General features: G+C 39.0%; 1 protein-coding gene across 2 annotated transcripts in view; it reads left to right on the forward strand.

Annotated features, from left to right (window-relative positions):
* The window catches only part of LOC126376530 (nucleolar protein 9), a 36,582-nt gene extending 25,462 nt beyond the window's left edge, over positions 1-11,120 (forward strand). Inside the window, exons 1-7 of one of the 2 annotated variants that reach the window (XM_050023983.1) lie at positions 4,571-4,828; positions 5,219-6,119; positions 6,545-6,698; positions 7,773-7,901; positions 8,567-8,734; positions 9,683-9,838; positions 10,872-11,120. In XM_050023983.1, coding sequence (XP_049879940.1) covers positions 4,630-4,828; positions 5,219-6,119; positions 6,545-6,698; positions 7,773-7,901; positions 8,567-8,734; positions 9,683-9,838; positions 10,872-11,108 — 1,944 coding nt within the window. In that variant the 5' untranslated portion in view covers positions 4,571-4,629 and the 3' untranslated portion in view covers positions 11,109-11,120. Of the gene's footprint in view, positions 1-4,570; positions 4,829-5,218; positions 6,120-6,544; positions 6,699-7,772; positions 7,902-8,566; positions 8,735-9,682; positions 9,839-10,871 lie in introns of those variants that run through there. The other variant, XM_050023984.1, reaches the window with a different exon arrangement.
* Positions 11,121-12,739: the final 1,619 nt, after the last annotated feature.

The raw sequence follows: 12,739 nt of genomic DNA on the forward strand, positions 1-12,739 counted from the left end.
TTCGCGGCACCCCGACACTGTAGATATAGGTTACGAAGTGGATTACGAGTGGGTTAGGTTACTTGTGACCATCGAGGCCCGAAGGGCCGAGAGGCGGCGGTGAAGGTTCTCTATTGTATTCCCTAAAATTTCTTATCCTACTTTTTATTTTCCTTCACATTTTATTTAGGACTATACATTTTAGGAATATAAACGATTGTAACTATGGACATTAGGGCTTACCATCATTAGGATGAAAAAAAATAGGGCAATCAACACTAGGAGTTAACAAAATTGGACTAGGATCATTAGGACATTCGATACTTAGGACTAAAATGTGAAGGAAAATAAAAAGTAGGATAAGAAATTTTAGGGAATACAATAGAGAACCTTCCTTTAGTACCTGCAAAAAAATCTTGAATGCTGTATAAACATTTGCCCACAAGGAACTTTTTTAAATTATTGTAAATGGTGACCCATCAACCCAAATATTATATTAAACTCTCCAAAGAGCTCCATTCATATACATACATTCGCATTTTATTATCGCCATCTCAGATAAACACTACGGTTCTCTATTGTATTCCCTAAAATTCCTTGTAGGCAAATGTTTATACAGCATTCAAGATTTTTTTGCAGGTACTAAAGGAATTACAAATGATATCGATATCTCTATTTTCTTAAGTTTTTTTTAGATTTTTATTAAGTTTTTTCTAACTTTGTTATTAAGTTTTACATGTGTGGTACCTATTCTAAACAGCTGTGTTATATAATTTTGTACCTAATTACTTAATTTTATAATATTTAGTTAAGTAAGTAGATAATAAAATATTATTATTATAATAAGGCACCTCGTGTCGCCTCTTTTATATTGCCGTGCCCTTGCAGGGCGTCAGATATACCTTCTTACTATGTTCCACCTTAATTTATGTTTGTGACATGCAATAAATGAATATTAATATGTATAGTGGCTTAGTTCATTTTATGCTCCTCTGTGCTTCGGAGGGCACGAACAAATCATCGATTATCCTTGAAACTTATCCTTGTCTTGGTAATCATCCTGCTAACTACAAAGGGTGCCAGGTTTATAAAGAAATCCTTGAAAGGAAATCTAAGATAAGTCCATCTGGGGCACCTAAGCAATATGTACCCAAAGACGATCAGAGTAGGCCACCCCCACCGCTCCTTCAATCCAAGACGACTCCAACCAACGACTCTCATCACAAGCAACCTACGTACGCCCAGGTTACGAGGCAAACTCAACCTTCCACCGACAACGTCTTAGAAAGTATTATTCTAAAACAGAACGAAAAAATTGAAATGTTACTCCAACAAATAAGTACCCTCGTGGGACTCTTAACAACAATCGTCGCCAAACTACCACAATGACTTCATTAAGAATTGTAGCATGGAACATTAATGGTTTGTCTCCTAATATTAGAGAATTGGAAACCATTATGATCACTAACAAGTTAGATGTGGCCCTGATATCAGAAGCGCACGCAACAAAGAGAAGCTCATTTAAGATGACTGATCACAGTATTTACTTCGCACCACATCCGCATGGAGAGGCTCACGGGGGCTCCGCCATAGTAGTGAAGAACAGTTTAAAACATAACCTGCAAGAAACATATGAAACGGAACACATTCAAGCAACAACAATAACGGTCGAGGATAATAGTGGCCTTATAACCCTATCGGCTGTATACTGCCCACCCAAACACAACATTAAGGCAGACATGTATACTAGGTTCTTCCAAACACTCGGTAATAGATTCATCGCTGGCGGAGATTGGAATGCAAAGCACACCTATTGGGGATCTCGAATTACCACCTCTAAAGGACGTCAGCTTAAACTGAGTATTGATAAAAACAACCTGGACTCAATATCCTCGGGACAGCCATCGTACTGGCCAACGGACCGCTTACGAATACCGGACCTTATAGACTTTTTCATTGTTAAAAACATAAACCATCTATACACCACCGTAGAATCAAGCCTTGATGGATCGTCAGATCACACGCCTATCATTCTAACAGTCGGCACTACTTTACAAACCCGTGACTATGGAGACTGCCTGTATAACCATAAGACCGATTGGGACTCATTTCGTGCATGTATCGAGAGGGCAATAACTAATCTGAACATTTCGTTAAAAACTGAAAAAGAGATCGATGATGCTTGCATGTATGTTACCAACTTAATACAAGTTGCCGCTTGGAGCAACACTCCTGAAATAAAAAACAAACCGTCGCCAGTCAATGTCTCGCTGGAAGTTAGGAAAAAAATTCAGCATAAGAGACGCCTCAGGCGAATATGGCATCAAAGTCGTCACCCTGAAGATAAGAAAAAATTTAATCTCGCAATAAAGGAGTTAAAAAACCTACTCGTCGAAAGTAACAACGAAACATTAAAGCATAAACTCGAAAAATTATCACCTTCAAAAACTGGAGAATATTCCCTGTGGAAGGCCACAAGAAGCATGGACAAATCGCAACAATGTTTCCCTCCGATCAGAAATGGATCAGGTTGGGCTCGGACCGACTGCGACAAAGCTGAGGTTTTTGCAGCCCATCTTGCATCTGTGTTCATGCCAAACGAGGCTACTAATAATAGCGACACCTCAGACATAGACGCCGTGATGGAGCAAGACCTTCAGATGTGCCTGCCGTTACTACCTGTCTCACCAAAAGAACTCCACAAAGTCATTTTGGAAATGGGTTCAAAAAAAAAAAAAGCACCGGGCTTCGACTTAATCACTCCTCGCATTTTAAAAGAACTTCCAAGAAAGGCATTGGTATTTCTCACTGTACTTTTCAACGCTACCTATAGGCTAAACTATTTTCCTATAATGTGGAAAATCTCACAAATATCGATGATCCATAAACCCGGAAAACCAGTCACTGAAGCCTCATCCTATCGACCCATCAGCTTGCTGCCAGTACTCTCGAAACTTTGGGAGAAAGTATTCCTCACACGACTTGAAAGATTTGTTGTAGATAGTAATATTATCCCAGACCACCAATTTGGATTTCGAAAGCATCATTCGACGGTAGAGCAAGTCCACAGAGTATACGATTTCATTCGCCAGAGTTTTGAAAAGAAAGAATACTGCTCCGCCGCATTCCTGGACGTCCAACAAGCTTTCGACAGGGTGTGGCATAAAGGTCTGCTTAGTAAAATAAAAACGCTGTTACCGCACTCAGTTCTACTACTACTGACTTCCTACTTGACAGAAAGAAGTTTTCAAGTCAAACATGGAGACTCCAGGTCAAAATTCTATGCATGCCAGGCTGGAGTGCCACAGGGATCTGTACTCGGCCCCGTCTTGTACAGCATCTACACATGCGACCTCCCTCAGGTTGGGGGTATAACAGTGGCAACATTTGCTGATGATGCTGCATTCCTCGCTTCTGACCCTAATCCTCAAGAAGCAAGCCGTCAACTACAGATGCAACTGATGGAAACAAATACTTGGCTAAACAAATGGAAAATAAAGGCTAGTGCAGCTAAGTCCCACCACATCACCTTTGCACTGAGGAGGGGGGATTGCCCGCCTGTGAAGCTTGGAGAAGAAACATTACCTCACTGTACCTGTGTCAAATACCTGGGATTTCATCTGGATCGACGTATGACATGGAAAATCCACATTAAAAACAAAAGAGATGCCATGAACTATCGCTTCAAAAACCTCACCTGGCTCCTAGGCAGACAATCCAAATTATCTGTCAACAACAAGCTTATGATCTACTGCTCCATCCTAAAACCAATTTGGTTGTATGGCATACAATTATGGGCTATCGCTAGCAAAACCGATATACAGTGTCTACAGAGAGGCCAAAACGCAATTTTAAAGACCATTGCATGCGCTCCCTGGTTTATCCGCAACTCAGAGATCCATAAACACCTAGAATTGCCAACAATTGCAGAAGAAATTGAAAAGCACAATAAAAGGCATATGGAACGGTTGAACAACCATCCAAATCCCTTAGCAACCATGCTGTTGGAAACCAGCAGTAGGGTGAAGAGGCTCAAGAGAATGGATGTTCTTGGGCACAAAAGAAATGGAAGTTAGTGACATTGGTTGCTTTACTTCAAACAAACCAATAACAATGCAACAAATCTGATAAAAGTCTTGCGACTGATTGCAGATAAAAAGAACGGAAAAAAAAAAAAAAAATCCTTGAAACAATGATCCGGCTCGAAGGCAAAGCAAAGTACATGCTTTCAGGCGTACCCAGGTTTAAAAAAAAGAAACTGAATGTATGTTTAGTATGTATATATAACATTTGACTAATCAAGTTGAAGATCAAGCTATATCTAGCAAAGTAAACGGAAAAAGAGAATTTTATGACCATTCGCCCTACTATTTTCTACTATTTTCCATGGATTAAATTTTTTGTATCGTACAAAATCATCAGTATTTTATTGTATATTTCGTAAACCTTTGTCGTCGTTTACGTTTAGAAACATCTGCGTTCAGAAACATTTTGAAACTGTCACTGTCAAAAACAACGTGAATTTGACATTTAAATAACCTATAAATAAATCCACCTGTGAGTGCTGTGAGCAATCTGCAATCTGCTGCTGTATATTGTTTGCTGCTTACATCTGTAATATTTAATAAAATACTGCAAAAAAACATAAAAATGGGTGATGAAGTGGTGGAAAACGATCCTGCCAAAAAAAGAGTGCGGAAGAAGCGCAAGAATTTCATTTCTAACGCGAAGAAATATGCGAAAAAAGGGCAAATGGGCCGCGGTACGAAGATACCCGAGGAATTGTACCAGTATTTCGTTGGTATACTTGATGCTATCAAAGCAGGCATCCACGATGAGGAAGAAAGACGTAAGTGTTGTTAAAATTATAGAAAAATAAATATTACCCCAACTTTTTGAGGTTAAATTGAAATGCAACATTATGTTTGATATCTAATAAAAATATATATTTTTTATAAAAATATTATATCCTACCTCTGGATTTTGGAGAAACGAAATATGTACATTGATGGGGAATCTTTTCACGGCGAAAAAACGGGTATATATTTTGGGAGGAAACTTGGTTTTTGAGATAAACAGACAACAGAAATAATAAGTCGGAATTTCACATTAAGCTGAATTTCTGTTCTTTTTATCGCATGTTGTTTTCAGCAGTTCATCTGCCTTTAATCTTCATGCCTTTCGGTTATAAAATGATCCATCAATAAATGAATCTCCAATTTTTTGTTTTCACTTACAGAGGCCCTGGTTAATAATGTTTTGGAAAGGACCAGAGGTGAGGAGTTTAATGTGATCGGAAACCAGCTTGGGTGCAGAGTCATAGAACTGCTCCTCCCCTTCGCATCACCAGAGGACCTGGAACATTACATGGACACCCTGTTACCTGAACTACGTAGATTGTCTCCAGACAACTTTACAAGTCACATCGTAGAGACATCACTTAAAGTCGCTTGCGATAGAGCTACGGAACATTTACAGAATCAAGAAAGTGAAAATACAGAGATGGAAGAGGAAGTTCCTAAGAAAAAGAGGAAAAAAGCATCAAAAGAAGGAAAGTACAGTGAGGGGCATATAAAAAAATGTCACGAATACTCTTTAAATGTAAGCAGATTTGTGCTGAATAATTTAGAAGACTTTGCGTGGGACCCATATGCAAATCACATCTTACGTAGTGTCTTAAAAAGCCTGAGTGGTATCACACTTTTGCCTGGTGAAAAACCAAAAGTAAACCTTCTTAAAGAGACTGAAAAACCTAAAGGAATACCCCCACATCTAACTAAAATGGACTATAAGACCGTACCAGACGAGTTCAAAGAGATGGTTGTAGAGTTCGCAAAACGCATGTCTTCGTGGCCACAGTTCAAGGAAATGCCTTTCAAGAATCTGACATCGGGAATGTTACAGGTGCTTCTATATGCGGTAAAAAATTGTGATAAAAATTTAACCAGAGATTTAATTAAGCAGCTTTTGAATGAGAGTCTTGCCCCTGATGACTGGGTGAACAATGTTGATGATGAAAAGAAAGATGTAAAAGGTAATGAAGGTGATGATGATGAAACTGTTGGTGATGGTGATGAAAAGAAGAAAGAAGTAAATACGACTAATCTGCCACCTGTTTTTAAGCAAGAATCTGCTGTTAGGTTGGTACCTAAATGTAATTTTAAGCTTGCTTCACCTTTATTTAATTTAATAAACATCTTCGAAATTTGCAAAATGAACATCACTTACCAAAAAACAAAAAATCTACAAAAAATCTTAAAAAATATATAAATAGAATTTTCAATTATACATTCATCAAAATAATTAAAATTGTAAGTATGCTCATCATCTTTCAAGACCCTAACCACCAAACCCCCTAAGTAACCCTGACACCAGGGTTGATGGGGATGGTAATCTTTCAAGACGACATACCTAAATAACTATCGAATTTTCGACCAATCAGATTTTATTCCTTCCCTATTGTGTATTTTCTTCAAATGGCTACTGGCAGAATTGTGATCACACAAAAGCAAGAATTGAATTGAATTAATAAATTATTCTAAATTGACAATTTCCAATTTTCCAGGTTGCTAGAAGCAGCACTGTTTGTAGCTAAGAAGAAGATGTACACTCAGATCTACGCCCGCTGCTTCATCAACCGGCTGGGGCAGCTGGCCACGATGCCCATGCTCAATTTCACCGTGCAGCGGCTTATTGACAACTGTCAGATTAAGGAGGAGGTCGGTCTACGTTTTTTTTATCTATTTTTTATCGAGGTTTGAGCCACTCTTGGTGGTTATGCCAGCCTCATAGTTTAGAGTGTTTACATACATACATAAACAGCCTATATACGTCCCACTGCTGGGCACAGGCCTCCCCTCAATCAACCAGAGGGGGTATGGACCATACCCCACCAGGGCTGCTCCAATGCGGGTGGCTCCAGTTTAGAGTGTTTAATGATGATCAAATCATCACTTTACAAAAGAACACCATTACAGCACTACACCATGCTGTTCAGGGATTGTTATTCCTAAGACACACTGTACAGTATTTATATACAAGTCTTGCCGCTACAGATACTGGATCTGCCAAGAGGCACCCAATCTGTCCTCCATGTAGATTTTAGTGAAATAATTTCGTTCTAATCTCTATGTTCTGGTCACACTCCACCAAGAAATGCATAATGCATATTGGTCTATATTATATTTCTCTTATGGTGCGTTGAGCATAACATAGGCTCTGTCTATAATCCAAATGGGCAAGATGAAGTGAGTACCCACACCTCATCGAGCTTTCTGTTAGACCAACAGAACAGGTGGTGAACTGTAGTTTGGTAGTTTTCACTAACACAGTTAGCTCGACTATTATATCTTGATAGATATAATAGTCATATCACGTTAGTCTAACAGAAAGCTCTGAAAAAAAAATTCAAAAATATTTCTTTTTCAAAATTGGCTTACAAAGTTATCGCTTTTTGAATGTCAAAAAATTAAATTACATATTATGTAACTAGCTGTAATACTACTACCACATCGGAATCTGTAACGCTGAGGGAAAGACGTGGCCAGAAAACCTCCCAGCACAGGGCCCTAGTCCTACTGTTTCATGTTTTCCTTTCTTTTCTTTTTTTTTAAATCCAGTTTGTATTACATTGTGTACTTACTTCATCTTGTGGGTACTTAATTCATCTTGTGTTTGATGTAGTTTTGAGGGACTTTCCAATCGGTGTTCCCCAAAAACACGATAGATGGCCTTGTTAAGTTCGTCCCAACACCCTTAATGTCTATTAAAAAAAAAATCATGTTTGTTTGCAGTTTGAGCCGATGTTTGACGAGTTAGCTGACAAGTTCCCCGCGCTGCTGTCGTGCGGCAACACGGGCGTGCTGCTCGCGCTTGGAAAAGCGTGTCTACGCGTGCAGGCGCGGCAGGCGCAGCTCGTGCAGGTGGGGGCAGCTACAGCTCTATATAAATCTATAGATTGACACACACCGGACACTCTGTACAAAAATCTCATTCTTATCAGTTCTTCTTCTGTCGTGTCGTGAGGTAGATTACCAACCCCATAAAACCAGGTGGTGTCAGGGTTGCTATTGAGCCGCCAGAGGCCCTTGACATGGCTCATGTATCAACTACTTACTTATAAGTAGTAACCGGGATCAACGGCTTAGCGGCTTTTCCATTATATTAACCGGGCACATATCCTGGAAACCACATGTCCACAACTTACTCAACTCAGTCATACATCATCATCAGCCCATTAACGTCCCCATTGCTGGGGTACGGGTCTTCCCTATGGATGGATAGGGAGATCGGGCCTTAAACCACCACGCGGGCCCAGTGCGGATTGGTGGTTTTTAACTACTGCTAATGCAGCCGGGACCAACGTGCCTTCCGAAGCACGGAGGAGCTCGAGATGAAAACTTTTTTTTTTGGTGGTCACCCATCCTATGACCAGCCTTTGCAAAAGTTGCTTAACTTCAACAATCGCAGACCGAGCGCGTTTACCGATGCGCCACTGAGCTCCTCTACTCAGTCAAGTTACCATTATCACACAAACACCCTATACGACAATCCTTGTATATTATTTATTTATTTTCCCTCCTTTCAGAAACTAGAATCAGCGTTCAACTGCACTGACCCGTCCCAACAGAAGTACTTCTCAGTATGCTGCTTACGCCTGCTGCCGTTGAACAGGATCGACGTGTCTAAGCTCGTGTCAGACTATTTCATACACATACATGGATCTGTTATACTGCAGACTATATTGGATTTCCAGGTGATTATACATATTATTTATTATATCCATTACTTTGCCGTAAATTCGATGCCATTTTTTACCTAACTTTATGGTAGTACAGATGAAGTGAGTAGTTGAGAAGTGTGTCAGGATCAAAGCAAATGGAATTCTATAGTCTCTGCTTACCCCGGTGGGAAATAGGCGTGAGTTTATGTATGTATGTATGTGTTTATGGTAGTACAGTCATGAGCAATATCATGTACCCACTTTAGAACCTTGTCGCACTATCATATGTGACATTTAATGAGACTTACGGTTTCATTTGAAAAAAAGTTAATGTGACATGGTTGCAAAGTGTATACATACGAGTATTAGTACTCGTGACCGTACATATAGAGAGGTTTTAAAATAAGTAGTAATAATTTCGACTTAGGGGACATCTCGTCCCAGGCTTAAACTGGGCCCAGGGGCGAGTTTGCCCTTTTCTAATTTGATAATGGGTATCTGGGCCCACTATGATTCAGTTGTTGGGACGATTACACCATTGATTATTTTCTAGGGGTTTCTTGGGCCCTACGTGATGCTTCGGAGGGCGCGTTAAGCCGTTGGTGCCGGCTAGTAGCCGTAAAAATCATCTCTACCGACCTACAGTGGAGCAGCGTGGTGGAGTATGCTCCATACCTTCTCCGGTTGTTTGAGGGGAGTCCTGTGCCCAGCAGTGGGACGTATATACAGGGTGTTAGTTTATGTTTTTATGATACATTTATAACAACAACCCCATCAACCCTGGTGTCTGGGGTTACTATTGAGCCGCGTAACGACTACTTACTTACATCGGGGTAGAAAGTGGTTATATTTTGTAATTATTATATTATTATGTTTCTTATGTGTCAGGATCGAAGCACATAGAATTCCATAGTCTCTGCTTACCCCGGTGGGAAATAGGCGTGAGTGTGTGTATGTATAATGTTCTTCATATGAATCCAGCGTCCAGCGAAAGCTGTGAACAGTCTCCTGGAGCTGGCTCCTGAGGAGCTGGTCGTGATATTCAGCGATGCCAAGGGGTGCCACGTGGCCGACGCGCTCTGCCGCGGGCAGTGTGTTGGCGTGAAGGCCCGAGACAAACTTGTGTGGAGGCTTAAGGTACGACTACTCCCATAACAAAACACCTGTGTGTAAAGGGGTGGGCAGAGGTATATTGTATACAGGGTGTTCTTTTTTTAAAAAGAACGTCTAGGGCCCTGTGCCGCGGAAACATTTATTATTTAGGACACCACAGACACGGATTACATATATATACATTACTTACTATGACATCACATCAGAAGTCAACGCACGCACGAAATATTTTCTATATAGAAACATGGAAAACGAACACAGAAACTTATACCTAAATTAAAATGTGACGTCATGTCGGCTTATCCATGTGTAGTGGATGGTGTCCCGTATAAAAGGTTTTAAAAGAACGTCTAGGGCGCTGTGCCGAGGTTTTTCTTGCAGCTTCTTTTCCCCGGCTATACATGTTGTGAGAAACTGCAGTAGTTTTAGGCGGATGAGACGTTCGTTATGTAAAAATTGACGATTCTAAGTGTAACATGTTGCCTACTGAATAAAGATATTTTTGAAATTGAATTTAATGACACCGTACCGAATACTGCGGGGATGATTCTGAGTTAATATTAAGTGGAATTTTCCATCGCAAACATCTTTTTTTTTGTGTTTTTTTTTAACTGTTCATTTTTATACGTTTGCGAAGGAAAATTACACTTCAGATATCAACTCAGTATTATGGTCTGAATCATCCCTCAAAGAAATCAGAATTATTTGCCTCTATTCAACGTAATTATCATAGATTAACTTGTTGAAGGTCAATGTAATATTTTTGAATTTACGTCATTTCGCAAGTTGTTATAGCTGAGGAGAAGAAATGACAAGAAACTGCAACAGCAACACATCTTTTAATTCAATGAGGGTATACATTACAAGTTATTGATAACTAGAGGAACACATTCAGTACCAGACATTTTTATCATTTAGGTATCACTTAGGAGAGGCAAGCGTTCTATCAACTGGGCTACCGTGGTAGCTCAACCACACCTCGGCTCCTCGCTAGGCAAGTGTGTTGAAAAATAATAATACTTAGTGAACGTATAATTTGTGTGTTCTCTGTTCACAGGGCTACTACCAAAAACTGGCTCTCTCTCAATACGGGTCGCGCGCGTTTGAACAGATCTTCGAAACGTGTTCACCAGAACAAAGAGTCAAGATAATGACAGAAATATCAGATAAAAGTAACCTTCTAAACAGCACACAATATGGTAGAGTGATCGCTACTAAACTAGATGTCGCCACTTTCAAACAGTCGCAGAAACAATGGGAGGAGACATGGAAGAATAAAAAGAATAAAGAATAAAAACTTATATTAATGTTGCTTTTATTTTTTTATTAGGCTGTACGGCTATGTTCCATTGCAAAAAGAAATAGGAAAAATTATTGCTGTTATAGCGCCATCTGTTGGTAAAGTTTGGAACTACGTAGTAAGGTTAAGCGGATCAGTTGCCAGCTCCTGAACTGCACCTTTTGTTTTCAAATCCGATAAATACGGCGCTATTCGTCTGGCTTTCCTACATTAAGGGGTTTTCCAGACCGCGTTCCCCAGAAAAAAAAAATAACGCTGTATAACTCCTACTTAATAATTACCTATTTTATCATTGCTCGGATAATGGCAGAGGCATTTATAAAAAATAAATATTGCTTGATATTTGGATTAGATTTGTGTAGAATTGAGTAGTTTCCTAGATCAAAGATAAATTATGAAATTCTGGTAACTGAATACAGACAGATCTGAAGGTGACAAAAAACGTTTTCTTTTTTCTATTTAACTTATTTATGAATTTATAATAAAGAAAAATTTAATGTTAAGGTGATGTGTTTCAGTCAGCTAGGTAACGCTGCGTCAGTAGATGGCGTTACTTCTGCAGTTTTCGTATTTTTTTCCATTTATTCGTTTAGTGTTGAGTTCTGACCCAGTGAAATGTTAGGTGGCGAAATCTTACATACATTATCTTTAAGTTAAGCTACAATTTTGAAGTATTTACTGAAGATATCATATTGAAACATTGCATCAAAAGTTGGTGTCATTTCAATTTGTGTACAAACACGAAGCTGTCACACACACACATGCGAACTAGGTTAGCTATTAAAAGAGATGCATAATTTGAAGTCTACTTCTAACTTCTAAATGGCGCATTTGGTAAAGCAGTAGCCGCCATTCTTAAGGTTCACGGTTCAAACCCAACTGCATGTTTTAATTGTTTTTACTTTTTGTATTTTTTTTTACAATTGAATTTGGCGAACCCGTCTATTTGTTACGGAATTTTCAAAAAGTATCACTTTTACCAATAATATTATAATTAAGTATACAATAATTTACTTTGCACTAAAGTACCTTCCGTAATTTCCGTATTTTTTATTTTGTAATTCTAACAGGCATTAATCGCATCAGTGAACATTCGGCTAACTAAAAAACTACTGAACGGATTTTCATACGGTTTTCACCAATGAGTAGAGTGATTCATGGGCGTGCTTTAGGGTTTATAATTTATACAAGTATTTTTTTTGTATAAAATGGTTCAAAAATGATGATGAATGTCAAACATAATTATCGTTACAAATATAGCCGACTTGGAGCTTTCAGCGAAAACGCTGCCTGAGCCCATTGAGATATAACAAAACAACGTATGGTTGAATTGTTCCTTTTTTGTAGGTATACCGAAAAGTCCGCAATATGTCATAATAATTATATTGTGTATAAAGAATTGTGTATATGTATTGTATGATTTTACAAATAACGATCACAGTACAGTAATAATAAGGTAGATTGTTCCTAAATTGCGTAGGTTCAAACTTTGTCGCATCGCGTTTGAAAGATGTAATAGCGCTGCCGTGTCACGCACAAGTCTGCTATCTTAAAATAGTCGAGTTACGAATAACCAGTGCAAAAGGGGTTTATATCCTATGCTATACATAGTTCAGTAAAAACAT

Source organism: Pectinophora gossypiella, chromosome 21, assembly GCF_024362695.1.
Source record: "Pectinophora gossypiella chromosome 21, ilPecGoss1.1, whole genome shotgun sequence".
Lineage (NCBI taxonomy): Eukaryota > Metazoa > Arthropoda > Insecta > Lepidoptera > Gelechiidae > Pectinophora > Pectinophora gossypiella.